Source organism: Nestor notabilis, unplaced genomic scaffold, assembly GCF_000696875.1.
Source record: "Nestor notabilis isolate BGI_N333 unplaced genomic scaffold, ASM69687v1 scaffold496, whole genome shotgun sequence".
Lineage (NCBI taxonomy): Eukaryota > Metazoa > Chordata > Aves > Psittaciformes > Psittacidae > Nestor > Nestor notabilis.
The window spans coordinates 16086-28175 of NW_009931280.1; the positions used below are offsets into that span (position 1 = coordinate 16086).

At 44.5% G+C, this 12090-nt stretch overlaps 1 protein-coding gene across 1 annotated transcript in view; it reads right to left on the reverse strand.

Annotated features, from left to right (window-relative positions):
- Nucleotides 1-3533: 3533 nt before the first annotated feature.
- The window catches only part of ACTR5 (ARP5 actin-related protein 5 homolog (yeast)), a gene marked incomplete at its 5' end in the record, with an annotated part of 9492 nt that continues 935 nt past the window's right edge, over nucleotides 3534-12090 (reverse strand). The window contains 7 exons of the mRNA XM_010015806.1: nucleotides 3534-3886; nucleotides 5179-5311; nucleotides 6196-6335; nucleotides 6875-6997; nucleotides 9519-9701; nucleotides 10274-10491; nucleotides 11321-11490. Of these exons, the coding sequence (XP_010014108.1) occupies nucleotides 3629-3886; nucleotides 5179-5311; nucleotides 6196-6335; nucleotides 6875-6997; nucleotides 9519-9701; nucleotides 10274-10491; nucleotides 11321-11490 (1225 nt within the window). The remainder of the gene's footprint in view (nucleotides 3887-5178; nucleotides 5312-6195; nucleotides 6336-6874; nucleotides 6998-9518; nucleotides 9702-10273; nucleotides 10492-11320; nucleotides 11491-12090) is intronic.

Consider the following 12090-nt stretch of genomic DNA (forward strand, 5'->3'; position numbering starts at 1 on the left):
CAACATAAAAGATGCTGTCCCCACCAGCACAGCACATATATTTCCAGAGAGATGAAGGGAGAAGATGCTTGATACTTCATCTCAGCCCTGAAATAAATAAAAAGCTAAAAAACTAGTCCTGCCTAAACCCCGGAATTTTAAGAGAGAGTGAAAGCGTCTGAGTCAGACCATAAATTCAGCTTGCTTCATATTCTGTCAGTGGTCAACAGCAACTGCTCCAGAAGAAAAGCACACCTGCACGGAGTGATTCTGACCCTCCTGTACACTTCTTCCATCTTCAGGCACCTTCCACGTGGCCCATTGTGCATTAAGCACAGATGAGTCTATTCTCCTTCATTTCACTTGACCTCCCCTCCTACCCCACAAACCCCTTTCCAGCCTTCCCACCATCCTTAATGTCTTCTACAGTAACTACCCTCTGCTAGCAGCATTCTCAGATTAGCTCTGCTGTTACAGATGCTGAGGCACAGAACTGAGGTCAGAGCAAACAGCCACAATCTGTCATGAGTGAACAGACACAGAAATGGATGCAGGTCTCCTGACTCTGGGTGCAGCACTCTCATCACAGTCTCTGCTGTGTTAAGAAATGGAAAGTGAGCCCACTGCTCAAAAAGAGGAAGGAAAGATCCCTAAGGAAGGAGCAAAAGGAGCCTGAAGAACTGGCAAACCATGTCAGGGGTTAAAACCAAGCAGCTTTGTTGAGGCTGATGCTGGGGGAGCAGCTCGCTCTCTGCACAAAGCAGTGGGAGTGAGCAATGGGAATCAGCACAGCTGCTCTGTGCCTGACGCGTGGAACCAGAGTAGAAACCCCACCATATGACTTTAGGGATAATGTTAAATCTGTTACAGCATTCTCCCCTCCCCTGCTCATCCCACACAAGCTTCAAAACTTCTGGTGTATGACTGCTAGAGGATCATTGCAGGCTGTCTCTGGAGGGATAATCCTAAATTTCAAGTGACAGTTCATGGGCATCTTCTTTCTTCTGGAATACTGCCATACACAGCACATTAAGTATTTCGGAGATTAGTAACTGGAGCAAAGCGTTCTAATCTTGGTGTCCTAGTGGAGATTTAGCAAAGAACGGTTCATGTTTGAAGTTGCTGTGGCACAGGAAACAGAAGAAGCCTTGAAGACCAAAAGCAAGGCTCGAATGCAGCTCAGACGGAAATCTGGGACATTAAACACATGATCCATGTTTAGTCTCCAGGGCTTCTCTCTGACGTGGTGTTTCCACTCGGAGCAGGTCTTAGGGACACTGAAAAGTGGAACCCAGTTTGAGCTCTCTTTTACAATAAATAGACCAAGCTCACCACAGCTGTTAAACTGAAACTTGTACTTTTGTATTCTTTGACCCGAATTAGGTGATGACTGAATTGTATAATTAGGTTACAGGTTGCTTTGAACTTAATATACTGAGGCTCAAACGGGAACCACTTGACCACCTCTGAACCGGCCACTGTACTTTGCATCTTGCAGGTCACCAGCCAGGATAAACACACCACAGGTTCTGGAGCTGCCTGCACAGCAGCTCACTCAACAGCAGTCCTCCCACCACCTCGCAAAGGCCCTCACAGCATCAGTTCAAGCTTCATGTCCACAGAATGATCTTTGTAACAATTCCTCCTACTGCTCCTCACACAACCTGAAGTCCCATTAAAAAGAGGCCAAGCAGGTGCCTTACTGGCCTGCTTCCCTCTCACTCCTCCTTTTTTAATCCTTCCAGCACCAATGCTCATGTAGCACCACAGCAAATCCTATGGGGGAACTGAACTTAAATGGCTAAAATTAATCCTGCAATGTTCATGCTTCTCATGGTGCTAATCCAAGGAACTGAATGCCCACCAGCTCCTTCAGAACAGCCTGTGACCAATGACACTGCCCAAGTTCATTAGTTACTCCAGCTATTGTGGTGATAAAGTAACAAATTAACAGCTAATACTTAGGAGATGATAAAATTATGCTTCCTTGAAGCTGTTTAAGCAGCTGATCCGGCATCTCTGTACAGAACTATACAGCTCTGCTTTGAGTTAATGCAAGTGAAGTGGTTGGCATAATTTGGCTAAACATTTAAAAGTAATATAATCATCTGCTACGGATGCCCTTTTAGGCCTTCATTTTGGAACAGTTTTATGCGCAACACCCTCTGATCTATTCAGCAACCAACACCAAGAACCCAGGTTTCTGTATCCTAAGTAGCCACTTGCAGCAATAGTTAAAGATGTGTCAGAAAGGGGTCAAACAGCAACAGGATATCACATACGCCAGGCCACTGATATAAGCTGGTATTAGAAAAGACATGCTGGTATTTCAGCACAGCATGTTTTTCCACATTCTTTACTACCCACAGAATTGCCTGAACAGTCCTGAAGGTTAGTATGCCTCCATGCAGGATCATTAGTCCAAACTTAAGGTTACCTGAAGGTAGCAAGCTGCCTTCTCCTCCTCTGCCCCTGCCCAGCAGCCTCTTACGACCAAGGCAGACATTCACTGAGACCTCTATCCCACCTGAGAGACAACTTGTATTGATGCTCTGCAGCCCCTGGGGACAGTAAGCCACCACCTCTTCACCTTTTTTAAGCAGTTATGGTCTGGATATTTTCCCCATGGTCTTACCTTTTCCAGCCTAACAGTTTACAGCTTCTGCCAAAGTGATAGAGTCTGCTCGGATTTCAGCTCACCATTTGGCACTGAGTATTATTTTGGGAAAGCAAGCAAGTTGTTCAGTGCAGTAAATGAATCATCAGGCAAATTTAAGCTAGAGTATGTTGTGCAGCAGGACAGGGGCCTGGCTGCAAACCTGCAACGTACAACTCATCCTTATTGCTGTGGTCTTTAAAGAGGTCAAACCACTGAAACACATAAGCTAGTGGTAAAGCAAAGGCAAATTTTGATCGAACAGTCCCATCAGTCAAGAACTGCCTTGCTCAGCCACCACCCTGTAAAACCTCTTAATGACTGACTGCACTTGGCCTGCACCTTATGGAGCATCCTGTCGTCACAGCTGGACAGCACTTCACGTGACCAGCTCTACAGTTTCAGCCAAGGCATCAATATAACTGACTTAATTTAAGCCAAAAGTATGTGAAATCTCTCTGCTGGTTCATTGAGTGGCGGGCAGGCAATGGCAGCAGACAGGAGTGCAGGCAGCCTCAGAGGGGAAGGCACAGCTCGGGCTCCGCAGCACAACGTGTGCTGACAAACACGTGCTGGGAGGGGCACGGGGCTGCCCGCTTGAGACGAGCGCAGCTCCTGCATCGTGCAGTGAAAGCAGTATAAACCCAGAACATTTTAATTGAAGAACAAAAGCTGTAAAACAGACTCTAAAACCCCCCTCGAGTCTTGCTGTGGAAGTTTCTCAGATGGTGTTTTTCTCCGGAACGCAGTTCTGTGGTGTTCCTCCTTGCTGGTGCGCACTCCCATGCTCTGTGCTGAGCATTCCAAGTGCCAGGACCTTGCAGCCGATGCCCCAGTGTGGCTCGTTCTCCTTGTTCAAGGAACTGGATGAGATGCTTGGGGCTCTCGGAGCAGCTGAGGCCTGTGCTCCGTGCCCAGCTCATGCTGTACACCAGTAACTCCTTTTCCCCGTGGTGTTATCTCCATTCAAGGGTCTGTGACCAAGGCATGGTGCTAGGCCTGCTCACAGGGATTGCCTGTGCTGGATGTCAGCACTCTGCTAGGTGCTAATGTCTCTGTTGTCCGTGGGGCCTGCTTTGGAAGGCGAATGGGCACATAGACATTTGAAGCACAGTGTTCCTTGAGGTATTCTCCCCCTTTTTCTTCATAGTCTTTTCTGGTTATCCAGCCTTCATCACGGGTCATATATTCCACTGCCCAATCCCTAGCCCCATACCAGGCATCTAAAACAGGACTGGAAGCAAGGTAAACCTGGATGGAAGGAAAACAGAACAATGATGTCAGTTCAACATAGGAGAGAAAAGCCCCTTTTCTCTTCTATACCTGAGTAGAGTGGTATATGACACAAACCACTGAATTTCAGAAGTCTGAGCTGATTATTCAGTGCCTCTGGGTAAGAGCAATATTAGGAATGGGTTTGAAATGTATTTTGACCTTGGGATCAATTCTCTATGAGGCTGCTTTGTTCCTACAGGTTGAGAAAGCAAATGGGTGTATCACATTCCCAACCCACAGCTCTCTGGCCAGGCTGGACAGAGCCTTGGACAACATGGTCTAGGGTGAGGCATCCCTGCCCATGGCAGGAGGGTTGGATCTGGATCATCTTAAGGTCCTTTCCAATCCAATCCAGTCTGTGATTCTATGATTCTAAGGTAAAGATTCAGGAAAGATATAGGTGCTCTTTCTGAAGACGTTTGAGAGAGCAGTGTAGATGTCTTGGAATGGAAAACCTGCTTCAGTTAAAGGGCCATGCACACACAGGTATGTTAGACTAGAAATGTGCAGACAGTTACTATTTGGAACAAGTGACCTTTGTTTGGAGCAGGATCACCTCCTTCGACCTGCTGGTCACGCTCCTTTTGATGCAGCCCACCACATGGGTGGTTTCTGGCCTCAAGCACACACTGAAGTGGCTCATGTTCAGTTTCTCATCAGCCAGCACCCCCAAGTCCTTCTCTGCCCAACCTGTAGCTGTGCCCGGGATTGCCCCGACCCAAGTGTAAGACCTTGTACTTCACATTGTTGAACTTCATGAGGTTGGCACTGGCCACCTCTCAAGTGTGTCCCGGTCCCTCTGCATCCCATCCCTTCCCTCCAGCATATCACCTGAACCACATAACTGCGTGTCTCTGACAAACCTGCTGAGGGGCTCGATCCCACCGTCCATGTCACTGACAAAGATGTTGAACAGGATCAGTCCCAACAGTGACCACTGAGGGACACCACATTCATCCCCAGCCTCCAATTGGACATTGATCCGTTGACCACAACTCTCTGCCTCAGATGGAGTTTACCTCCTGCTTTGGGCTGCATTCCCAAGCAACCTGACTCCGAGAAGCCATAGGCCCAGCATGCCAGGGGGCTGCTACTGGCCTCACAGCGGCTGCCTTCTCAGGTCAAAAGAGCTGTTTGCAGTGTCTCATCATAAAACACTCTCTATTCCCATGCTCTAAGTCCACCTGCTCTGCACCTCTCTCAACCCAAATTACTTTTGAATACAGATGAACTGGCTGCTCACGCAAACATCGCGTCAATACACGTACCTGAAAAGATGACTGGAATGGTCTCATTTCAAGGAGTTCCTTCTGGACTCTGGCTTTCAGTCCAGGGTACATTGTATTTCCACCAGTGAGAAAAACATTCTGGACAAGAATAGCTTGTTGTTCCTTTGGATACCTACAAGGAATAAAAACCAGTGTCAGTCCTCCTCAGGGACATCTCTCCTATGAACTGAACAGCTATGGGGAATGCCAGTACCTTGTCTTCAGGATTCACTTTCAGAAACTGCCATAGCATGGAAGCCTGTGTTCATTTGTTTTGTGAAAATTCTGGGGTGGCAGGAGAAAACCCTTAAAGCACTCTGTGCACTGTGCCCCGTCAATCAACAACTCAGTAGAGCTGTAATTCTCACAGTTCAGAAAATGCAATCTCTATGTTCACACAGTTCAGAGGGGACATTTTGCCAATGCTAAGTTGTCTGGAAATAGCTGTCCAGCAAGCATGCTTATATCGTAACTTAAAAATGTCCCCCCTGATTTTGGTCTCAGAAACACAGAGGCTGCCAGCTCATTGTTTCATGGGATGGATAATTACCAGGGCTTGTTGTCTCTGTCTGTAACAAATTTGGACCAGGGGTCTCCAAAGTGGGGTGTGGACAATCCATTGGGGTGCAGGAAGATGATTTTTTTGGTACCATTAATAAATAAACAAAAACAGTGTTTGTTTCACTTTTATCTCATCTTTCTTTAATTTCTGGGTTTGTGTATGTTTTTAAATGTACCTAATAGTTCAGTAGTACCTGTAATTTACAAATATACATATAGTGGAGGTGCACACTCAGAAAGTTTTTACTGATGGGTAATTGATCAAAAAAGTTTGGAGCCCACTGACTTAAGACAAGGAACAGAAAGACACGTCTATCCTGCACTGCTCAACCCCACCACAAGAACTATTCAAACATATTTTCTCAAATTATTGCTAAGTAACCAGAATTGCAAAAGCTGTTATCAAAACAGGACTAGCTTGTCTGAAGTGAGTGCCAAGCAGCTTCGTAAACTCACCTCTCAAGGACATATTGCATGGTTTCTGCTATACCAGCCTGGTCTTCTCCTATCAGGGAAGGCTGGAAAACAATCTCTGGAGCCCTGATTCTTTCAGTGCCAAGGAAAAGCTGGTGGTATTCTGCCAGGTTAAACACGGGCTTTGAAAAGATGAGATTGAAAAGTAGTAGGAACTTATGTTAAAGAATAGTAATATTCTAGAATGAGCAATGTTTTCAAACAATGTGTACAAAAACCAGATTACAATGCTCTTGCAGAGAAAGTGCCATGCTGCAAAAGGTTCCAAAAAGCCAAGGAAGCAGGACTTTTCCTATATTCCTTTCTGTTTGGTGCCACTCAATCCCCAAGGCTCAATATCACAAGTTGAAAGCTGTGTCCACAGGGAGGCACCATCAGGCTGTGGACCACACACAAAAACACTGGGGACTTTTTTCCCTAGTAACATGGCACCACTAAAGGAGCACTGCCTGCAGCGTGAACCAAATGGGTATAACCGTGTTCTAAACCACCAGCTAAGACTGCAAGGACTTCTCCTCTCTCAATGTCCTGTTCAGATAAACTTAAGGATCTCTTCCAAGAGCAGTCAAACCATGTTGGCATTTGGAGAAATGTTAGCAGACTAGCTGTGCAACCAGGAGGCAGCAACCTCTGGCATGAGGTGTAGATACAGAAATCAAACCTGCACTGCAGCAACAGGCTTCTCAACTTCAGGCTGTTCCTCAGCAAATAAAGGTTCAAACTCATTAATACTTTCCACATCCTCCAGTGACTGCTCACTGCCTAATGGATCCAAATCGGGAGTCTGGAAACAGAAGAAGATGTATTAGGGGAGGTCAGCTCAGGTGCGCTGAGCACAAACAACTCTGATCCTAGTAACGCTTTTGGAAAATTCAATGCTGGTTTCCTCAAATCTCAATTTTTTAACACGCCTGAAACCAAATATACTGCTGTTTTGTCTGAAGACAAAAACCAAAATGGTGAACACCCCAGCAAGCAGATGTAAAGACAGACATTTGCTCACAGCGTAAAAAAATGACACTTTCAACAAATTTATCATGATGCCAGCTGGGAAATGAAAGGCCTCAGTCAACAGGCTGACTGACAGGATCCTGGCCAGCCACGTCCTACACATAATAACATACTGAAAGTTACTAAAATAGCTTTTAAAATTAGTTAAAACTCAGTGCACTCACAGCACCTCTAACTGCTCTATAATTACCATTAAATTCCCTGTCTAGCTTGTATGGGACTGGAAAACAAATATTTGCCAGCTCAAAGCTGCCACACAATGTTTGACAGTTTCAACTGCCTGGCATTTGAATGTATCAAAAGTCCTTATATTTGACACAGACATGAAGGTGCTCCAAAAGCTCTTTCCTAACGCATCACTCAAGTACTAGAGTACTTAATGGTTGTAAAGTAAAAGCAGGGGATTAATTGCCTCCTTTACTTTTGTGGTACAGTGTTACCTGTGGTATTTTGTTGCTAAAGATTTGGTTTTGTTATTTTAAACTGGAAAGGTTTGCTACAATGTCTAGCAAGCAACACCAGGGTGAGATAAAGCTAGATTATTTAAGCATTCTTAAGTATCTAGCTTATAACCACTTAAACCCCAAGCAATTACTCAAACTGAAGTGTAAGCAGTGTTCCTCCTTACAGCAAACAAATCTTAAGTCACCTGAACTTATCTCCAATGCTTATGCTTTGTTAAATCCCTTTCTTCTTATGTCTTTTAAAAAAACCCCAAACAAACAGCAACAGAAAGAAGCACAAAACTCAGCTAAAGACTTGATACAGACCCCAGGACAACATAATTAGCTTTCAGACTCCTCTGCACAGGCAGAGGGATGGCCCATCTTCACAAAAGGATTCAGTGATAACCATAGGTGCTCTCACAAAGCACAGATGAAACAAAAAGGCTTTCCACTTCATTCCAAGGCCTGAGACTACACCTAGCAAAGGAGCAGGGGATATGTTGGAACTTAGGCACAACCGCTGAGCAAAATTACGAGAAGCTGATAGTCTTTCAGTTAATCTTTTTCTAGAACAACTTCTTTTGGCGGAGGGCAGAAAGGTTCCTTACCACAATGGTAAGCTCATCATCTACCTCAATTTCACTCAAACGCAGTCATTCTGATTCTTACACAAGCTTTACTGATAAGGATAGGCAAAATATAACACCTAGAAGGTATCAGCTCACCGGCTAGTTTTGGCTACATCTCAAGCTCCATGTAAGACACATGAACTCCTGTACCTGGCACCTGGCACTCTCCTCTGTGCTTCAATTTTCTGTTTTCCTCTCTATCTGTTCCTAACCAAAGACTGATTTAACTAAGAAAGTTCTCTCTTATGTGACTTGAAAGGCAATTGTAAGTAAATCCACAAACAGCCTTAGACAATCTCTTAGAAGCAGCTATGTGTTGGGTCCGTATTAGTCTGACAAAGCAGACAATTAAGCTTCTCATCTTCAAGACAACCCCAACAATCAAGTGCAGCAATGCATCTTTCATTGTTAAGTAAACAAAACAGAATATACTGCTTATCTGCACCAAACAAAGATAGCCAGAATGAAGGCAAAGGGTGGTTGTTTACCATGAAGTTTTCTGCACCTGAAAGGGAGGAACAGAAAGGAAAACTGATACTTTTTTTAACAAAAAGCTTCATATGTTCTCCTGTACCTTTAATAGACCACTACTGACACTTAAGGCTGTTGTTTTAGGATTATAAGCATCTGAGGTTTAAGTACTTAAAATTCAATGTCATTTAACTGTCAGACACTGGGGGGAGGGGGAAATCTTTAACATACCAGGCCCACTTATTTCACCAAAATTAATGCAAAAGCAGTTAGAGGTTGGTTTAAAGTATGAACAAAATCATTATGTTAGCTGCTGCATTTACAACCTCCAAGCAAGTTAACTTTAAGTAACCAGAACTATTCTCTTGTCTCCTCCAACTTCTTAAAGATGTGCAAGAAATTTTTAAGGCAATTTAACCGATTTCATATAGCTATACTTCAACTACTGTCAGGAAAAGCCTAGAGATTTTGCTTAGCGCTCTATGGAATCAAACTCCAAAGGTATGTACCAGAGCACAGTGCAGACCAGCATAAGGGTTACTGATCTTAGGCCTACTCAACTGTCATTTTCTGTAGCTGCACAGTAAAGCTGGAAAAGAGAAGCAGTTGCCAAAATAACAATGAGTTGCAGTGTGTTAGAGGAAAAGCTTAGTTCATCAGTAAAAGTCTGAAAGGGTACATTTTCAAGTGTAGAAACTTAGATTCTCTCAAAGATAGGAAGAGGATTAACTTGGTGAAAACACTATACCTCTGGCTTGCTGTCCACAACATCTACTTCAATATTGACTTCTGCCTGTAGGATTTTCTGCTTGGTTTGTTCAACAGACAGACTCAATTTGTTGATGTAAGACTGAAGTTCTTCCGCAGAGTCCATGTTCAGCTCCACCAAAGCTTTGTGGAATTGATCCATTTGACCATCTTCTAAAAGTTCCTACAGACAGAGTTAGCTGTGATGACAGGGCAATCAACTGTCTGTTAACTGTGCATGTACTTCGCTTTCATCACCAGGTATTATGGTGTACATGCTTTGGCAGCATTCAAAATAGTTCACAAAAGAAGTACTGTTCAGAACCTGACAGCATCCTCTACATCAGTAATCTCTCCCTTTTATCCTGCAGGTAAGCTTAAAAAGCTCATATCAGAAAACACACAGAACAGTTGTAGTTCTTTAGAAAGGGAGATTGAGATGAGCTCTTGGGCAGAAGCTCTTCCCTGGGAGGGTGCTGAGGCGTTGGCACAGGGTGCCCAGAGAAACTGTGGCTGCCCCATCCCTGGCAGTGTTCAAGGCCACGTTGGACACAGGGGCTTGGAGCAACCTGCTCTAGTGGAAGGTGTCCCTGCCCGTGGCAGGGGTTGGAGCTGGAGGAGCTTTAAGGTCCTTTCCAACCCAAACAGGTCTACGAGTCTATGATTCTTTACAGTAGTGCATGACGTTCTGATCAGGCTCTGAAGGCAGCCTGCCCTCCTCCCAGAAGGTCACACGGAAAACTCTGCCTTGATTACCTGTACGTACAGTAACCTGTCCAGCCTCTCTTGGTCAAGTTGTAGCTTCTCTTCTCGACGACGTGCATTGAGTTCTTGAAGTCTACGTAACTGCTGCTGCCGCCTCTCCTGCTTTTCCTCCGATGTCAGAGTGCTCCCCAGCAGTTTGTTAGAGAAAGGCAGCTGCATCTTGTGCATGTTGTTCTCGTAGTACTCTGGGGACTGCCACTTCTGTAGCTCTGAATGTTTTGAAAGCAAAATAACTGTTTTAGCCGGGCTGAAAACAACAATTTGTATGTTGTATGTGCTCCATGCTAAACTCAGACTTAGAAGAAAGAAGGCAATGGTCCAGCCTAGGATTCCGTCACCTCTGGGCAGCTGCTCCAGTGTTTAGCTTCCCCTTCAGAGCACTACCTCCCAGTCACACACTTGGTGCCCACGGTTCTTAGTGCTCTGATCTCCTGCATACCAGAGTGGGAAGTGCACACCAGTGTCTTCTCTTCCCAAGGTAAGGGCGAGTTCTCACACATGTCTAAGGATTTCTGCAGGCTCTTGCGTAAGTGACAAATTTATGAAAACGCTTTTCTTCAGCCATTACTTAAGATTACATTTACCATGGAAATTTTTAAAACTTCTTTTATTCACAAAACGCCATGAGAATTGTCCTCTGCAATTTTGGAAACCTTAAAGCACACAAGAAACACAGCCAGATGCTTGAATCATCCTAGGAAATTTAATGTTCTGTTGGAACTATAAAATAACTAACAAAATAAACTCATTTTAAAATCTTTTTCTCTGAAATAATCACGATTTTTATTCACAGAGAAATTTGAACTAATACAGGTTTTTTTTCTGAAATTCAATTTTGTTTCTCTCTTAATGTTAAATTTGAAACTGTTGTTGAAACTGTACTGTACCATGAGGTAGATTACCAGAAAGCTATAAAGAAACCAAAACAGCAGTAGAGTTTTTCTGCCAGAATCCTAGACAACTTGAGAGCAAGGGATATAAAGGAGAAAACTAAGTCTGGGTGAGCACTATCTAGTGGCAATTTACAGCTGGTTTTACCTTCTATATAGTCCTCTGCAACATAGCTATGCTCGTGCAGTATTTCCTCCATGCGACTGAGAGTGATGGCAGCAAAATGCCCCGGGTATTTCAGCTGAAGGAGGCGTTGGAGGTACACAGCTGCTTGACACCCCCCCAGATTAATACGTTTGCAGTTTTTAGCATCCAGTCTGAAAATGCAAAGATACACAATGGAGTGTGCAGAGATCCACAAGTTCAGCATAAAACAGACCTCTTACTTCCCCCAGTGTTATTTCATTTTTGGTATGGTCAAATAGACGTGAATATTCCCAAATATTTCAAGATTCCATTACCAGAGAACCTAACACACCTGCTTTTCTCAAACAGCAAGTATAACCATGGCTTTGTTTATTGCAAATACGTTCTGAAAGGCTCTGTTCTGCTTTAAATAATAACAAAAAAAAGCATTAAATGATTTTGGCTACAGCAAAGAAACATTCATTTTTAAGAAGGCAAGTGATTGGTAGCGGAGCTGAAAGTGTTTCCTTTAACTTCTGTAATATTTCATGACCATGACCTGGCTTCAGTGTGTGCTTGGCCCAGAACCCCCCCATGTGCTGGGCTGCACCCCCAGAGCCTGAGCAGCACGTCGAGGGAGGGGATTCTACCCCTCTGCTGTGCTCTGGGGAGACCCCCCCTGCAGCCCTGATCCAGCTCTGGGGCAACAGCACCAGAGGGATGTGGAGCTGCTGAAGCGAGTCCAGAGGAGGCCCCGGAGCTGCTGCGAGGGCTGGAGCAGCTCTGCTCTG